The sequence below is a fragment of the Alosa alosa genome, chromosome 5, assembly GCF_017589495.1.
Source record: "Alosa alosa isolate M-15738 ecotype Scorff River chromosome 5, AALO_Geno_1.1, whole genome shotgun sequence".
NCBI lineage: Eukaryota > Metazoa > Chordata > Actinopteri > Clupeiformes > Clupeidae > Alosa > Alosa alosa.
Genome location: NC_063193.1, coordinates 7303818 through 7322808, shown reverse-complemented (window position 1 = coordinate 7322808; position 18991 = coordinate 7303818). Strand labels below are relative to the sequence as shown.

The 18991-nt window shown below is 45.1% G+C and overlaps 1 protein-coding gene across 4 annotated transcripts in view; it reads left to right on the top strand.

Annotated features, from left to right (window-relative positions):
• The window catches only part of tncb (tenascin Cb), a 69727-nt gene that overhangs the window by 47246 nt on the left and 3490 nt on the right, over positions 1–18991 (top strand). For 2 of the 4 annotated variants that reach the window (XM_048242745.1, XM_048242744.1), the window contains exons 7-21: positions 884–1153; positions 1788–1973; positions 3791–3880; positions 4372–4635; positions 7585–7857; positions 10878–11147; positions 12198–12320; positions 14205–14348; positions 14630–14749; positions 15003–15146; positions 15735–15865; positions 16386–16518; positions 16871–17022; positions 17475–17571; positions 17910–18071. In XM_048242745.1, coding sequence (XP_048098702.1) covers positions 884–1153; positions 1788–1973; positions 3791–3880; positions 4372–4635; positions 7585–7857; positions 10878–11147; positions 12198–12320; positions 14205–14348; positions 14630–14749; positions 15003–15146; positions 15735–15865; positions 16386–16518; positions 16871–17022; positions 17475–17571; positions 17910–18071 — 2559 coding nt within the window. The remainder of the gene's footprint in view (positions 1–883; positions 1154–1787; positions 1974–3790; positions 3881–4371; positions 4636–7584; positions 7858–10877; positions 11148–12197; positions 12321–14204; positions 14349–14629; positions 14750–15002; positions 15147–15734; positions 15866–16385; positions 16519–16870; positions 17023–17474; positions 17572–17909; positions 18072–18991) is intronic. The other 2 variants (XM_048242746.1, XM_048242747.1) reach the window with 2 other exon arrangements.

Here is an 18991-nt window from a genome sequence, read left to right as displayed (position 1 = left end):
ATGAGCACCAGGAGGGCCCAAAGCTTCTGGTAACCTGAACGCTATGACAGGCTAATGTTGCACGCACGCAGGGCTGGGGGAACCGGTGGCTAAATCCATACCGTTCACACTGTTCTCCATAGGCCTCCGTAGACCCGTTCCACCAGCAGAGCACTTGTGGTATGAGGCGTGGAGGTTGCACGTTCTGACAGCGCTAAGTAGGTGCTAGCTATGGGGAGGCCCCCCATGCCATTGGTGGTAAGAGCACTTCATCCCTTCAAGATCTTCCCAATGCTGGGACCTCACTCTCAGGCAAAGCTGCTTGAAGCGCACAAATGCAGATTTGGCGCTTTATCTTGTGCTCACAGAAGGAGGACCTCTCAGCAGTTGCCGCGTGTGACAAACCAATTTCCCCTCCCTGAGTACGAGCCTTCTAGACACTCAGAATACACAGTCTAGGGAGAGTTTTTATAATGATCTCATATGTGCTCAGACTGATAATTCCCAAAGCAAAGAATCCCGAGGTGGAAACCATCAGCGGTAGAATGAATATTAATTTCAAAGGGAAGAGAAAGTTCAGAAAGTCATTTCAGGCAGTGTGGCAGTGATAACTCTCACTGTTTTTTAATGTCTTCCATATTCTCAGTGATATCTTCCACATACTCTGTCTCTCTCTCTTTATTGCTGTTTCTCTTTTCCCTCTCTCCCTCTCTTTTCTTTTTATGTGCACTTTTACACTTTTACTATCTGTCTCACAACCCACTTTATTTCTCTCACTCTTTTCTCTCTCACCTCCCTCTCCATACATCTCTCTCTCTCTCTCTCTCTCTCTTTCTCTCTGTCTCTCTCTGTCTCTCTCTCTCTCTGTGTCTTTGTGGCTCTCACCCCCGCCTGTCCTCTGCAGAGATCGACTCCCCCAGCCAGGTGGATGTGCGCGACGTGACCGACACCGCCGCCCTAATCACCTGGTTCCAGCCCGTGTCTCAGGTGGACGGCGTGTCCATCTCTTACGGGCCCAGCGAGGACCCGTCCGACCGCAACACCGTGGAGCTCTCCTCCTCGGACACGCAGCACCACCTGAGCGACCTGCACCCCGACACCGAGTACGAGGTTGGCCTCATGGCCAAGCGAGGAGAGGTCACCAGCGTTCCTGTCTACGAGACCTTCGTCACAGGTGAGTCTAACAGCATGGTCACAAAGCTCCGAATCACTCTATAGACCGCTTCAACTGCGCAAACAAACGTGCAAGACGAGTTTTAGAGTGAACGTTTCAAAGTAGCTGTGTTGGTTTTGAACGTTTCAGCCGGAAACCCTCTAGAAACAGATTCTATACACAGTAGGCCTTATTAAGGCCATATTTTAGTTCAGAGCCTCTTAGAGTTAATAATTAGCCACTATTAAAGCATCATTAAATCACTATTAAAGCATTAGTACAGTTTGACACATCTATAAAGGTGTTATTAAGGTAATAGGGTCATTATTGGACAACTATTACGGTAATGTTCTTATTACTCTAAAGTACAGGAAGAAAGCTGAATCCTTGTCAGGAATTGTAACATGGATTGGTCAAAAAATGCAGCAGTGTTATTACTGTACCCTGGGTAAATAGAGGCAATTACTCCCTTCTTGAGATGCAAGCATGTCCAGGATGTACATGATTGTTTCACGGTGCTCATGAAGAAGCGTTTACCAGGTATCCCTCTAGCAACCTTGGTTGGGGGGGACCACACACACAACAGCAGGAAGATCTACATCTGCAGAAAACAACACCCCAAAAAAAGCTGAGCTGTTGTGTTGATGCATTCCAGATCTGGATGCCCCGAAAGACCTGCAGACGCTGGAGCTGACTGATAAGAGCATCACCCTGGAGTGGACCAACAGCCGGGCCAAGGTGCTCAGTTACCGCGTCAAGTACGGCCCGCTGTCCGGTGGCGAGCATGGAGAGACGGTTTTCCCTGCCGGGCAGCAGGACACCACCCAGGCCAAGCTTACGGGTGAGGCCCCCACCCCGCACCCAACCACCCACCCCCCACCCCCGCACCACATCGCACATCAAAGACCAGCCACAACAGCAGGTGGCAGCGCCCCAGTGAACAGAGTGCGGAAGCTGCCAGGAATCAGGGGGAAAAAAGAAGTGTGAATTGTGTGTGTGTGTGTGTGTGCATTTGTGAGTGTGTGTATGTGTGCGTGTGAGAGAGAGAGAGAGAGAGAGTTAGTGAGTGAGTGAGTGAGTTCAGAGTTAATCACAAACACATACTTGACTGTTCTTCCTGTTCATTTCATCTGCCCTTGGCCATGTACAAGAGGCCATTAAATGTGTTAGCAGTGTGATGCTAATACGTTATAATGTTTGTTGTGGCGCTCATAATTCCAGCTCATTAGCACGTGGGGCAAAATTGCTTTGCTTTCCATTAACGCTATCAAAGAAGATCGCTTTCCGAGAAAGCAGCTTAAGAGCATCTATTACCTCTTTGTTCAAGTTGAATGGGAATAATTCAATGTAAAGTCCTCCTCTGCCAAGCATTTTGCCTAAGCAGTTTGACGGCCTCCCTAAATTTTCACTAGTATATTCAATAGCCTTATTTTGAAATGGGCTGTCTTTTGTTTATGTGTCGCAAAATCGTTTGCCTGACCACAAAGCCTTCGCTTTATTAGGAAACGTCCGGAGGGACTCTGCATTCAAGCCTTAAATGAAATCACACTGCCACTTGTTTCAATGTGAATATCCTAGTCAAACCAGAGGGGCCAAGCTGGTTTCTCTCTCTCTCTCTCTCTCTGTCTCTCTCTCTCTCTCTCTCTCTGTATCTCTCTTTCTCTTTCTCTCTCGCCCTCTGTCTCTCTCTCGCTCTCTCTTCTCTCTCTCTCTCTCTCTCTCTCAGTTTCTCCCTCCCTCTCCCCATCTCTCAGCCCCTCTCCACCACTCCCATTATGTCCCCTGCCTTTAGGCAGTCTCCCTTCTCTCAACCATGTTCCACTTGCATGCAAGGATTAGCTGGCCCTGGATGAAATATATTCACAAGGCGTAATAGATTCTTTGTCTGTCCCAGTCCTTTGTCCCCGGGGCGGCCCATTCTCCTTCACTAAGGCACTGGGTTTGTATGGCAAACGGCTCCGCAGACACAAGCCACACAACTGTGTTTTCTTCGCCCTACAGTGCTTATCTGTAATTGCTGTCACGCATGTGATTTTATTGATAATGGGTTTCCTCTACATTAGGTGTCATTTCATGCTGCAGCACTCCTCAGCACTGACCTCCTCATTGCTGGCAGAGTCCTGTGTGTGTGTGTGTGTGTGTGTGTGTGTGTGTGTGTGTGTGTGTGTGTGTGTGTGTGTGTGTGTGTGTGTGTGTGTGTGTGGCATTTGAATGTGTGTGCATGTGTGTGTGTGTGTGTGTCGGGGGTGTTTAAATGTGTACGCGTGTGCATGTGTGTGTGTGTGTGTCGGGGGGGGGGGGGGGGGTTTAAATGTGTTCGTGTGTTTGTGTGTGTGTGGGGGGTTGGTGTTTGGATGGATGCTCCATCATCGTGGGGTGTCCGTGCTATTAGCGTCTCTTGTGGTGTGGCAAAATATTGTGTTTGGCCTGTGGCGCGTCCTCGTCACACACAGTGGAGCTGCAGTGGTCCCCGCATCAAAGCCAGTAAGCCTGAGGTCCGCCACTGCAGGAGACTGCACATAGACTTGCAAATAAGTGTTTTCTTTACGTATCCAGTAACTCAGAACCGCGTGTCAAGAAGCCTTCTTGAGCTCAGAACCGAGAACATTGAGAACTTTTCAACAGCCAAAGCTCTATTTCTGTCCTTTCTTTCTTCAGGCTTGAGGCCAGGAACTGAGTATGGTATGGGGGTGACCGCTGTCAAGGATGAACGCGAGAGCTTGCCCACAACAACTAATGCAGTGACTGGTGAGACTACTTTTCATTTCAGAGACCGTAGTATGTTTTGTCATAAGACTTGGAAAAATCTTCATTAGACTCAAAACGTGAATGTGAAGTCTGCAGACAGACGCCATCAACTTGTCTTGGACAGTCTTATTTTCAACCAGAGGTGCATTCAAATTCCTTGAACAGAGGCGAATGTTCGTAGCGAACATGTTTGTCTGAACAGATACATTTGAATGATTTTGTGTAAACATTAATAGTTAACATTAACTCTCTGTCCAGCTCCCAACATGTTTGCAGAGAAAAACCTCCTCAAATGTTTACAAACGTTCGCCTTTTGCGACTTTGAACCCACCTCTGGGTTCCCTGTCCCTGTGTCTCGGTGCTGTCCCCCTGTTCCCTTGGTCATTTGTTAGGACGGGATTTGATGGAGACATTCAAATGAACAATTCTTTTTGAGGGCTGAACTACAGTGATGGACAAGCCTGTTTCATTTGTCGTCTCCGTCCTCTTAGATCTGGACGCTCCAAAGGACCTGGAGGTGAGCGAGGCCACCGAGACCACGCTGCTCCTGGTCTGGACCAAACCCGTGGCCAAGATCGACATCTACCGCATGGTGTTCGTGTCGGCCGAGGGCCGGCGTGCCGAGGTGGAGGTGCCCGGTGGCGCCAACACCCACACACTGGTCAACCTGACGCCTGGCATGGCGTACACCATCACCCTGGTGGCAGAGAGAGCCAGGAGGAAGAGCGCCCCCACAACCATCACCGCCTCCACCGGTCAGTCAAAGCCATCCCAGAAAGTGTCCGAACTTCTAAATGTGTTTATGGTGTGTGTGTCGTCCCCCCCCGCCCGCATGCTATTGCTGCTCATGTCTCGGGTTCATTTTAAGCTGCCAGGGACTCAGATCATGCAAGTCATGTTCTGGAGTCTGCCCACTGTTCATCATGCACACTGGATAAAGACTATATCATATTTCTAACTCGATTTAAACATGCCGGAGTTGAGCTCTTTTTTTAAAAAGTGGTTATTGTTTCGACTGGGGGCACTTTTTCAGCAGTGCCCACAAGCTGGCAGCTCTGGACCCTGCGCGCCAAGGCCAAAGTCAGCCATGAATTGGATTCATTGTTACTCCGATATTTTTTCAGCTTCTCCCTCCAACGCTCATTTGGTGCATGTGGGTTTATTTTACTTCTTAAAGAAACAAGGGGAAAGACAAATAAGATGATTATGGCATTCTATCACCCCCCACCCCCACCCCTTCCTTTCTTTCACGGAGCCCTGCGGTTAGGGGGTTCTGCTTAAACTTCCAAGGCAAACATTTCCTAAAGAACATTCAGGAGTTATGCAACAGGGGCAAGTCATTAACTGTACTGCCGTGGGCAAAAATTGATATGACATGGGAGGGGGGCGAGCTGGTGGGGCGACGAATAAAAATGGCCTCTCATAAAGGCCGTGCGCTCTCTGCGGTGGGGAAGGGAGGAAGAGGGGAATGAGTTGGGCCGGGGCTCCGCAACAAAGCTCATTCATGTGATAATTGTCAGGAGTGAGTGCGCTCCCCTCTGGTTTTGTGCGATTTGACCACGATGAACTGTGGGGCGATTTGATAAATAGGCCCCATGCTGAGGGCCCTGTTACGACATTGTCTCAGCCCGATCGGCAGTGCCATAATCCACCGCATTCATTTCTGCTGCCATTATCATTTCCAGACACGTAGGACAAACAGGCAGCGCTCACCACAGCCGGCTTATAAAAGGGGATTGGTAAGAGGAGGGGGGTGGGGAAGGGGCTAAGGGTGGGGGATCCAGCCTCACTTATATATCGCAAGAATCGGGTGGCTGCGTGCAGGGGATTACATGACTTTTTGAGTTCAAGTGTTTGGAAACCCCCATTGGAGTGAGTCAATAAAGGGTGTATGGCCTTTTGTTGAAAAAAGAAATTGAGAATTTTTTTATAGAAATATGTCTCATAAAGAAAGCAGCCGAAACCAATGCAAAGAAGTGGTCAAGAAGCAAACATTGTTTGGTGGTGGAATTGTTTGCTTTTTCCAGTGTGTTTTTTTCTGTGGTGGATAGGCTTTGGAAAAGAGAAGTGTTGCATGGAAAAGCTCCTACCATAAGTGTAGTAGAGCAAAAGACATCGCATGATAGGGAAACCACCCGTGTGCATGAATGGGTCGAGTTACTGAATGCTTCACAATAAAAGCACATCACTCATAATCACTGTGACCATTTTCCTGTAACACTGACCAGCCCAAACTTTCAGCTGAGGAGCATTTTTGCCGTTTGAGAGGAAAACCTCTATCAACTCTTAACAATAAATTGATCCCATCTCTTTCAAACCTCAGTCCAAAAATGGAATACTATCTTTTCTTTAACTTTTAAATTCCACTGTACCAACTAGACAGGTTAGACATACAAGCTTCATTGCCACCTACATCTGAACATCATAAATGATGATAATGATGATGGTGTCTGTTTTATGATGAGAATGATAATGGCCACTACTTTAACAATCCCCTGGGTGAATTAATGGCACTTCTTCCGAATCGTGAAAAAGCTCCTCTCTCTCTCTTTCTCTCTCTCTGTCTTCCTCTCTCTCTCTCTCTCTCTCTCTCTTCCTCTCTCTCTCTCTCTCCTCTAAGACGCTGCCAAAAGCTGCCACTGGCACTGCTCCCATCATCCCACCCTCCATCACTCTATCACTCCACCCTTTTATTCATTCACTCATTCATTCCTTCCTTCCTTCCCTCATTCCATTTGCGGCTCCATTTTTCCACCCACTACACAGCGAGTGTGTCGGGTTAGGAGATAATGGCCGCCTGTTTAGTGCATCCCGAGGCCCGCTCGCTCGCTCGCTCTCTCTTACTACCTGGCCTGCCTCGCATCCCGAGTGCTGACACCGCACAATGGCATCCAATTACAGGATGCTCAGCGCTCCTGCATGGCTTGCGTTGCGTTGCGTTGTATTGTGTGCTGTTGTGTGTGTGCGTGAGTGAAGCGTGCCCGTGTACTTCTGCTCCGGCGGGCTACACGGGACCTTCAGGAGTTAATGGCTCGCTCAGAGCCATTAATCGGCAAGCTGCCTCAGCAAAGACTGAGTCAGGTGTATGCATGACGCTAATGGCCCTTGCATGGAGGCATTGTTTGCTTTACTGTACAGCCTACTCCTTTATGGCTGTAAAGGGCATTTGGGGTATTGGCATGGAGGGGTTTGTTTGCTTTGGTTGTGTAAAAGCAACTGGAAGGTATTAAACTGAACTGAAGGTGTTGGGCTTTTGGGGTGGGGGGGATTAAGCAGAGGAGTTTCCAGTCATGTTCTTGGATCATACAGGTTCTCAGGATTCCACTGCAAGAATTTTGGACATCTGAACAATATGTTCTATGGTTTCTCAGAATTGCATACTCTTCTTGTTTTTTTGTTTGTCTGTTTTTGTTTATGTGTAAGCTCCACTGAATCAAATGCATGTTCTGTCATTTACATTAATTATACATTTATTTATTTTTGAAACAAAAGTGACCACAGACGTTATGGGCCTTCGTCCAGCGGATCCAAGTCAAGGATCTTCAAAAGAGAAGAATGAGAAAGAACCTCGTCAAACGTCTCGAAAAAAAACCCTTGTCAAAATGACCCCTGTCCTCTTTCCGTCATGTCTTGTCTTCATCCTCCCAATGTTTGTTGACCATTTCCTGTCTCGTTAATGCCATGTTGATGTGTTTGTCATCCAGACGAGAAGAAGCCCCAAGTGGGCAGTGTCACTGTCTCCGACGTGTCATGGGACAGCTTCCTGGTGTCCTGGACTATGGAGCGCGGCGCCTTTGACAGCTTTCTGATTGAGGTCGAGTCCGAGGGCGGTGAGGACACGCACAACCTCACCGTGCTGGGCGACGTATCCAGCCAGGCCTTCAGCGGCCTGCTTCCGGACACCTTGTATAAGGTTGTCCTCTATGGCCTCCATAATGGCGTTCTCCTAGAGCCTGTCTTTGCCGAGACCACTACAGGTACAAACGCTCACTGAGCCGTTCGTCACTTTACCTGTCTCTTTCTTGCTTTCTTTCTCGTCTTTGCTTTCGTCATAGCTCTGCTTTCCACAAATCTCAGCTCTAATACTTGAGCTGTGTTTCCTTTCACTGCCACTGTTGGGTCAATGCTGCTCTTAAGACACTCACAGCATGTTGCATGGAAATATTAGCAGCTAACCCCGCACATCTGCACTAGCGGTATGTGGCTAAGTATCCTATCCATCCTGTTCTGTTAGTATTTTCCACCATACCTTCCAGTGCCCGTAATATTTATAACCCTACTTTGCAGAGGTCGCCTTGGAAACAGGATAAAGCTTGAAAGAGGAGGGAAAATATATGACCTTCTCCTTTTGAGAAGCTGTTGTTGCTCTGCTGCTAACGTCAGAGAAGCTCTGCCTTGCCCTGTCTATCCATCTGCCTGTTGAGACATGCTATCATTATAAAAAAAAAAACACCTGGGCCAACAGGTTCACGTTACAACGGCTGTACATTCTCTCTCTTACAAAGAGACTGCAGGTGCAGCCATTGACTTGGCAAACAAATCAATTCACCTGATTAAGGATTTGTAAGTAAATGCCGTTTTAGACAGAGCATCTGAGAAAAGATATAAACACCAAACACACACACACACACACACACACACACAAACACAGAAGAAGAATACACTATACCTGTGTTAAATCAAACACAAAGCTTTCAACAAACATTTAGACTCATCTGTGGCATATAAAACTGGCAAACATCACAATATTCTGACATTCTACAGTGACTGAAATTATATTGTGATGTACAAATTCCAAGTTACTTTCTTCTTCAGTCATTACTCAGTCAAGTATTCTTTTGGCAGTGCTTTACTTTGTGTATACTGTGTATATATATATATATATATATATATATATATATATATATATATATATATATATATATATATATATATATAGCACTGGACCCTTCCCCTAATAACATTACCAAAAGGACACGGCCTTGTGTGGACCGTTGGGAGGGAAGTGACCCCGAGGAGTTTTTGTCATTTCTTGTTGGGGTTCTCGTCAGTATGCACGCCCAGCGTCCAGCGTCCAACCTCCAGGCCGCTCCTCATTCTCCGACTCACATTCACACATTTTCTTGGCATTTGTCAGCCCAGAGACTGCTGGGGCCACAGCCATCGACCCTGCATGCTAATAGGCACAGACTCTCAGTAACCAGTGCAGGAACAAGCCCTGTCCCAGTTCCTACTGTAAACCCCGAGTGCATGGAAAAGTATGTATGGCTACAGTTTACAAGGTGAGAGGCGGGTGAGTAAGCCATCCAGCAGAGTAGAGTACTGCAGTAAAAAACCTACCGTGTGCCTACAAGGGCAATTGTTCCTCATCAAAACCAGCTGAGGACACAGAATAAAATCTAAGATGGCAGGGGAAAAAAGCAACAAGGAACATAGAGTTGGGGGTAATGCATGTGATGAGATTAGAGCAGTAATAACACATATCAGCGGCGCTCGGCGTTGAACGTTATTGCAGCGTTATTACATACTGAGCTGTTCCCTCTGCCTGAGGAGCCCTGGCCTGGTTCACCAGGTTAGCTGGCGCCTTGTCCCATGGCCAACAACAGACGGCTCTTTGTGCACACAGATTGAGTTAGCTGAGGGCAGTTTGGAGAAAAGTGATCCCTGGCTACCACATGTTAGCACTCCTGAAGTATCAAGCTCCCCCTCAATGCCCCCCCCTCCCCCCCTCGCTCCCCTGACAAAGCATGTGAAGCACGCCTGGACCCTAATGAAGAAGGACAGCTTAGCGGGACCCTGCCACTCTGGCTCTCATTTCCACCACTTATGCAGACAACAAACGCCTTTGTCAGCTTCTCGTCATATACTGTCATCGGGGAGGAGAAGAAAGCAATGGGGGGAGAAAAAGACATAAAGAACGATTGAAGGCTACGGGTTAGATCTTCGTTTAGAAATGGAGTATGAAAGAGTTACAAGTGTTTGTTTTAGTCGGAGAGCCTTGCCAAAGGCTGCGTTGTTTATGAAGACACTTCCCCGTCCAGACCACTTCAGAATCTCGCTGGCTTCTCCAGCCAACCACTCTTCCGTTCTTCTGGAAGCTTCTTGACTTAATTAGGGTGGAGTGCAGTCCGAACATGAACGCTTCTCCTCAGCTCAGAGCACTTTCTCCACACAGCAACACTATCCTCCTGCGTTCAGTTCCTCTGCTTATATGCAGCCCAGGCAATTAACCTGTAAACAGTGTCTCCCATTGTAAAGCATGTCATGATAACCCGGGCTATAACCGAGCAAAAACATTTACATTGTAGTGGAACAATCAGAAAAATGTTCATCAGCAACTTATGAACTTAAAATAGCAGAGAATGGAAGTCATAAATATTATGAGACATCTTCACAACAGTGTAGGAAATGCTGGAGGAAATATTATAAACAATGGTATCTTCAACAGTAGTCAAACATTTAACCCACATTGAGAACAACCTTTTTAATGTACACTACCTTTGGGTGTTTTGTAAGATTCAGTCTTAGAAACATGTATGTATCAGATAACGGAAAATACTGATATTGCATACTGGTGGTAAAGAATATATTTCAAACTAACCACTCACTCTCACTTTTTGATTCTTTTTTGATTCTTAACCACTCACTCTGCTTGTCTCTAACCAAGAATAACACTGACTATTATCTTTTCCAATATATTCTAACCTCTTGAAAGGCGTTGAATGGCTTGTATAACACATGCTGTCTAACAGAGGCTAGTGAGCATGCTTGTGAGGTTGCCATAGATATATAATGTTCTTGGCCTTCAATGAAAACCTCAGTCTTGCCTTGATAACTAAAAATCAGATGGAGCATGAAAGTGGCCTTGATTTTCTTCGCACCGCCTCTCTCTGTCCAGATTAACACAGTAGCTTCTTGTTCCTTCACTACTGTTTTCCGAGTTTGTTTTTTGGAGTCCACAGTGGAGGATGAAACTTATTGTACCCTTGTCACCCAGAGATGGAGCCGGAAGTGGAGCACCTGTTTGTGTCGGACATCACGCCTACGAGCTTCAAGCTGGCCTGGAGCGCCCCGGAGAACGTCTTTGATAGCTTTGTCATAAGCGTTTCTGATGGGTCAGTTGGTTCGTTTGAGCAGTTCACTGTGTCCAGCGACGAGAGGACAAAGGTCATCTCAGATCTTTTGGAGGGCACAGAGTACCAAATTGAACTCTACGGCGTCATTTTGGAACGTCGATTCCCACCCCTTTCTGGTGCAGCCAAAACAGGTATTTGCTTTTCCATTTGTGTGGCGGCAGCTTAGAAGGGCACCGCAAGCTGGTGGACAGACCCACAACACTTAGCGTTTAATTCAGATGTCCCATAATCCCTCTCACCTATGAAATCAACATCACCCTGATACTTCTCTACTCCACACAAATGTCCAGTTGGACTAATATGACATTTGTGTCTTATCTTCAGTGTTCTAACAAAGTGGTCTCAAGAATTTCGCTCAATAAGGAAATAGTCTTACATCTGTTTTGCATTGTAACAAAGACTAACCAACACGTTCGTCCAGATACAATCTGTCTGAACGTCATATAACTGTTTGTCTTACCATTTGTCTGTCATTGCTCCTGGATCTTCTCATGTGCAGGCGGCCCAAAACCACATCAACTCAAGCAGTTTCCAGTTGTATTATTAGCTACCAACCACTCAGGAGATTCATGTCGACGTGTTTTTCCTGCTTTCTCATGGTCTTCAATGTTTGTCCTGTCCTTTTTTGTGTCGTTTTTTCTTGTCTGGTTGACTTGTAAATTAATGTTTTTTGGATGGTTACCCATGCTTGTGTGCTTGTATGTGGGTCTTTGTATATGTGCGTGTGTGTATTTCCATCATTGTCTGTGTCTATCTGTCCACTACGTTCCAGGGCAGTATTGCTCCTGATTCTTGATGTTGCATGCTTGGCTTTTGTGATCCTGTAATGGGGCTGAGTTCAAATCTAGTTCAAAAGTCTGTCACGCAAGGTTTGGAGACATGGCTCAACACTGAGAAGGCCTTAAGTCATGGTCTCTTTGTTCGTGTGTCCTCCATTTAAGATGGAAACATTGAAATGCTCTCTCCATTTTATTTTAACACCTCTCATACTTCCTTTATTATACACCATAACAATACTCGAATGGGTGATTGTTTCCTCCACTCTTTGTAGCAGGTCAGTCTTGCAGACAGATGATGCAACGGGCCTGGCTCCTGATCTGGCTCTTGATGTGGACAGTCACCCACATTCACTAATGGGTTAACTCTGTCTTGTCCTCTCGTTGTCTTCGACTTCTCTGCAGGCTTAGGAATGCCCAAGGGCATCCGTTTCTCTGATGTCACTGACACGTCTGCCACCGTCCATTGGAGTGTGCCTCGTGCCCGTGTGGACAGCTACCGGGTGTCCTATGTGCCCCTACAGGGAGGTAAGTGCAACATCAACCTACTAACTAATGATTAGTGAGGTAACTAATGGTTAACTAATGGTTAATTTAAATTCTAAAGGCAGTGATGTTGATTTGAATGTCTTTACTGGTGTTGTTCTTTCGTGTGACTGGAGACCTGGGGGCGTATTCACAAAGCCTTTTATCTTACCACTAGGAGTACTCCTAAATCACACTAAAAGATTTTAGCTAGGAGTTTTCTCTTAAAAGTTATTCACAAAGCCTTTCAGACCTACTCTTGGAAAAATGACAACTCCTAAACTAAGAGTGAGTCTTCGTTGCTATGGATGACGTCATTACTCATGCACGAGCTTGACTGAAGTGACCACCTTGATTGGCTGATGATTGTAACGCGGGAATGATTCCAAACACATCCCTTACGATGATGAGTGACAGGTGACAGGTCTGAGAATGTGTGCTACACAAAGTAGTCGAAAGGACGGAAGATGATGAATAACTGAATAAAAAGGCCTAGCCTAAATGAATAAAGAGTAAGGGAAAACAAATAGCCTAGTAGCCTAATGAAACATAGGCCTACGGATTGATGCAGTATCTTTGCAACATTATTAAATTAATCTGTCACCATGCCTACGTTTGCAAAGAGGAGACCATTTTAATTTGATTCACAATGAAACGTTACATTTAATTTACATGTTAACAATGAGTAGTTTTGGTTGTCGTTGGTGGCGTTATTGCATCCCTTTTATGAATGCAAAATTGTTCCCTCGCGATTGGAAGCTCCTGTTGCCGCATAGGCGACGCATTTCAAAACATTGCAACGTGAAATGCCACAAAAAGCTGTTTGTGAATAGGTCTTAGTGAGTTAGGAGTCCTCTCGACTTCTTTTAAGCTGTCCCAGACTTAGGTGCTATTTTTAGGTCTAAAATGCTTCGTGAATTACTTTTAGTGACAAAACTTTGGAGTCCTAAAGTTAGGAGTGACACGCCCATTATTTTTAGGAGTTGCTCCTAAATTCGCCACTTAGGAGCTACTTATAGCCTTAAAATTCTTTGTGAATACGGCCCCTGGGCATTAATTCCGAATTTTATGATTTATTTCTAATGGAAATCTTCTAAGAACATAACGTCCATTTACTTCCAGTAGCTCTCTTTCTGACGCAAGTGTTGCATAACCTAACCATGGTCCCTTGCTTATTATTGAGTGTTCATTACTCTCAGCTCTTCAACATCTTCTGTGCTCTTTCAACACAGTCGGGCAGCAGGTTTTCAAATCACAGACTCAGACACCCGCAGATGTCCTCATCTGAAACTGTTTAAGGATGCCATTCATCACTAGAGTCTGGCATTCCTCTCCTAGATGTCTCACATCCTGCATCACTCTTTTGATAGACTTTTCAGAAGTGCATTGCTAAACCAATAGTGCCACCTAGTGGATCTTTGGCTTTGTCATTTTTTTTTCTGTTCTGTATTGTCCTTTGAAAAGACTCCACCAGGTTAAAGGTAGTTGGTGCTAATAAAGTCATGTTACTGATTGACCACAAGCATATATCACATAAAACTGAGTACAGTTTTTACTGAGCCAAATTTCTTTTTTATATATTGATTAATTTGCAAAATGCTCTAAATGGTTAAATAACCAACAGAGAAAGGGAGTGCAGGGGTGAGATGATTTATTAAAGTGAATACACCTGTTTACAAGGAATTGCAGAAAAAACACTGGCTTGCTCAGCCTGGCACAGTAATCCTCTCTTGAATCATCAAAAAAAAATCCAATTGGTAGAAATACCAATTGAAAAAAAGTGGATACAGATTGGTTAATTCCATGAAATTTCACGCTGCCTTCTCTCTCACACTGCCTTCTCTTTTACTTGTGCTTACTATACATGGTCTCTTGTGTCCTCGACAGGAAGCCCCATGACTGTGACTGTGGACGGAGCAGAGTCTCAGACCGTGCTGCCGAACTTGACCCCTGGGGTGACCTACCAAGTGACCGTCATTGCCGTCAAAGGCCTGGAGGAGAGTGAGCCTGGTTCTGATACAGTCACAACTGGTACGCATCAGCTCAATATCTCCCTAATGCCCTTCTGTCATGCCAAAAGTGCAGCTTATTACACGTTTAAATCTAGGTTGATATGATTCCCTCATGGACTGGGTTATTATCTGCCATAACATGAACTTGCGTATGTCTGTGTGAAATGGTGTGTGTGCATGTGTTTGTGTGTGTGTGTGTGTGTGTGTGTGTGTGTGTGTGTGTGTGTGTGTGTGTGTGTGTGTGTGTGTGTGTGTGTGTGTGTGTGTGTGCGCATGTGTGTTTTTTTCCCCACGATTAAGCGTTGGATAAGCCCCGTGGCCTGATGGCCATGAACATCACAGACACAGAGGCCCTGCTTCTCTGGCAGCCTGCCATTGCCACTGTGGACGGTTATGTCATCACCTACAGCGCCGACACAGGTACCCACAGAACAACACTGCCCTCTAGTGTCTGAGAACAGCCACGTGTTGCCTTAAATTACAGAAAGCCAGAAAGAACAAAATACACAAATTATGAAAGAAATTAAGACTGTGAGGACAAATGAAAATGTTGTGATAACGGGCTTGTTATTATGTCTTCACAGGCTTTATAAGATATTATTGTTATTTTCATGGTCAGAAATATCATTCTTCTGTCTCACTAATAAAACTTCTCGTTTCTCTGAACATGTAGTTGGCCCAGTGATGGAACGAGTTTCAGGCAACACTGTGGAATTCGAGATGACCTCCCTGACCCCGGCCACTCACTACACGGTCAAAGTCTACGCCGTGCGCGACTCTGCCAAGAGTGCTGCCACTACCACAGAGTTCACCACCGGTAGGCTTATAAACCCCTTAGAACTGCTCAGAGGCTCAGGCATCTTTTTATTGCCCAGAGTAACCATGCACCGAGACCATAATATAAATGGCGCTAGGACCCTGAAGCCAAAACATCAGAGGGATGCCAAGGCCACAGAACAAGAGTGCTACAAGACAATAGCACAATAACAGTGCTAAAATACAATAGCATGGGGCAGTGGTAGCGTAGTGACTAAGGAGCTGGGTTACCATGCAGTGGCCTGAAAAGTTGTGGATTCAATTTCCCGGCTTCCATAGCTGTGCCCTTGAGCAAAGCACTTAATCCTGAATTGCTCTGCCCATGTAATATAATTGACATGGAAGTCGCTCTGGGTAAAAGCATCTGCTAAATGAATAAATGTAAATGTACATTTAGGAGCCAAAACCTCAGAAGAGTGCAGAGGGGGGCCAAGGCCACAGTGCTACAAGACCATAGCACAATAGTCTTAACAGAACCCATTACTCACTGTCACAGTTTTGTGTAAAAGAAATGTGCTAACACCACTGTCATAACAGCACTGAGGTCAGACCTGGGGCATGTGCTAATAGGGTGCCATCTTGCTTTCAGATGTGGATGCCCCCAAGGACCTAGCGGCCAGTAACATCCAGACTGAGAGTGCCATGCTGACGTGGAAGCCCCCACGCGCTGATATCAGCGGCTACATTCTCAGCTTTGAGTCCGTCGATGGCACTGTCAGAGTAAGTGCTCTGCCCTCTCTCGTGAGTGGTGTGGAAGATAAGGTGACTAACAGGTTGAATATTAAAAACAAGGACCTCCAACACACTTAAGGCCAACGGCCACTGGCGGCGTCTGACACGTATCAAGTGACGCCACAGTTTAGAAAAATCTCTTGAGGGTTTAATCCATAGACACAAATGTCGTCGCCAGTGGGCGTTGGCCTTTACATAAACAGAGATCTTCCTGCCCCTCACTGAAGAAGAATTACAGAGTATATTTTATATTCAAATATTCAATAGTTTTGTGAGGACAGAAACTCCTTTGAAATGACAGAATGCAACAACACACATCCAAGCTTTGAAGAAGAATGAAGAATACTATAAAGAGGTAGAGACACATAGATGAAATGGAATAGAATTGATCCTAAAAATATCTAAAAAATAAGGACTTGACAGTCATTTGAGCCTGCTTGTTTCAGGCACTCAAACAGATGGAAATAGAAAGTGTGTCAGTGGGCCATGAGTGATGTTTCTATTTCAGGAAGTGGTCCTCAGCCCAACTGCCACCTCGTACAGCATGTCCCAGCTCAGCGCCTCCACCGTTTATGACGTCACACTGCAGGCTCTGGCCGGGCCCAAGAGGAGTCGAGTCATCACCACCGCCTTCACCACCAGTGAGCTCCGCGAAACGCTCTCAGCTTAACCCAGCTCTCATACAAATCCAACTCTCATACACTGACTCATTCTCAAAACGCTCTCAAAACCCTCACTCTCTCTCTCACTCATTTCACTCACTCATTCATTCATTCACTCACTCACTCACTCACTCACTCACTCACTCACTCACTCACTCACTCACTCACTCATTTATTCACTCACTCACTCACTCACTCATTCATTAATTCACTCATCCATTCATTCATGCATTCACTCGTTCATTTATCCCTATCATACTCTGTCAATCACTTTACATACGTACATTCATGTTCTCACTCGGTGACACTCTGTTATGTTGTGTTTGTGTAGTCGGTGTCTTGTACAAACACCCTAAGGACTGCTCCCAGGCCCTGCTGAATGGAGAGACCAGCTCTGGGATTTATACCATCTACCTGCGCGGAGATGAGAGCCAGCCTCTGCAAGTCTACTGCGACATGACCACAGATGGGGGTGGCTGGATTGTGAGAAAAAAAATATACTTACATATAATAGATAATAGATAGATAGATAGATAGATAGATAGAACTTCAATAATCCCCAAGGAGAAAATCAAACTTCCAGTCGCTCAGCACCACAATGGTACAATAACAGTAAGAAAACACATCAAAAGAAATATATATAGAGAATTTATAATAAAAAAATAGTAAATTGAAAAAATATAAAGTGAAGGATAGTGTTGTAAATGTATAAATATAACTGCTAGGGCCATCACCATGTCAGTCAATAAATACTACTGTGCTAATTAGTACTAATTAGTCAATCAGACCAGTCCTTGCACTGTTAGCATGTTCAGGCCTTTGCTCCTCAGTCCATCATCCTCAATAATTAGGTGACATGTGAGTGGCATACTCATCTGGATGTGTGCATTGCTATAAACTGAACTGAACTAACTGGCTTCCCTTTTGTCTTACAGGTCTTTGTGAGACGCCAGAGCGGGAAGGTGGAATTCTTCCGTAACTGGAGAAACTACACCGCAGGCTTTGGTGATCTAAATGATGAGTTCTGGTTGGGTAAGTGATCATTATCAAAGTGTGCCATTGTCCAAATGCCCATGCTGGCTTGTTAAGTTTCAAAGTGTGCCATTGTCCAAATGCCCATACTGGCTTGTTAAGTTTCAAAGTGTGCCATTGTCCAAATGCCTATACTGGCTTGTTTAGTTTCAGAGTATCTTAATAAAAAAAAAAAAAAATTGTACAAAATGTGTGAGAACACAGAGGCTGTGAATACAAAAGAAACCAGTGCATGGAATTCATTTGTTATTTTAGATCATATTTGAACATAAAAATGATTTTGTATTCACCATTTGTCTTGGACCATGCGACTGATCTACCTACCACTTCTCCTGCAGGTCTTTCAAACCTGCACAAGATCACCTCCTCTGGTCAGTATGAACTTCGTGTGGACCTCAGAGACAAGGGCGAGACGGTTTACGCTCAGTACGATAAGTTCTCCGTGTCTGAACCGCGTAGCCGCTACAAGGTGCACGTCGGAGGCTACAGTGGCACAGCAGGTACGTGGCTGTGTAGTTGCTCAGTAGTACTACAATTTCCTCAGTAATATATTATGTAGTGGCGACACATGCAGCTGTAAAGCTCTTTCGAATCTATGGAGTACATAGTGTCTATTGAGTGCTGTGCATTTCACATGGCAAAGATCCTCCAGGTTTATCACCAGTTTCTTGCAAGAAACTGTGAGGTAATATCAATCAGATATTGTGAGGTAATATCAATCATAAAAGTCAAAGCAAACAAAAGATCCACGACTTTTATACCACTCTATTAAATGTCTAAGTCTCATAACAAATCAAATGAATGGCATTTATTATAATCCCTAGTTACTTGGTAAATATTACAGTAAAGCAGCACTAAAGAAGATTTGCTCTCTGGGTCCCCCTACAGGTGAGAAGCGCGATAATAATCAAATTAAATATGCGTCTTTAGCTACAAAGTATGAACATAACTCCGATTTAATATAGAGGTAATGCAACGACAGCAGTCTGTAGAGAGATCTCTAAATTCTTGTAGCATACCAGCTCTTTTCCATTTCGATTTCAGAGGGGGAGGGGGTAGGAATGGCCAGTGGGTAGGAATGGCCAGTGTTCCTATCCAAACACAAAAAGTTGCTAGGTCGGTGATCGCCTATAGAGGGCCGCTCAGACGATGGCAGCAGTGGCGTCCGTCATGTTATGAGGCTATGTGCCATGAAAATGATTTTGGAAATGCTGTATTAAGGTAAAAAAACTCTATTAAGGGTGCCTTTAAAACAAAGAAAATGAATTATGATTCCTTAATTGCTGCTCCCTTCCCTGTCCCCCAGACTAGCCTGCCAAGCATTAAGACACATTACACATACAGCACATGTTTCTGTAAGAAATACAAACTGAAGTGAATGAATGAAAAAAAAAAACTCAACTTTCACACACTCTTAAAT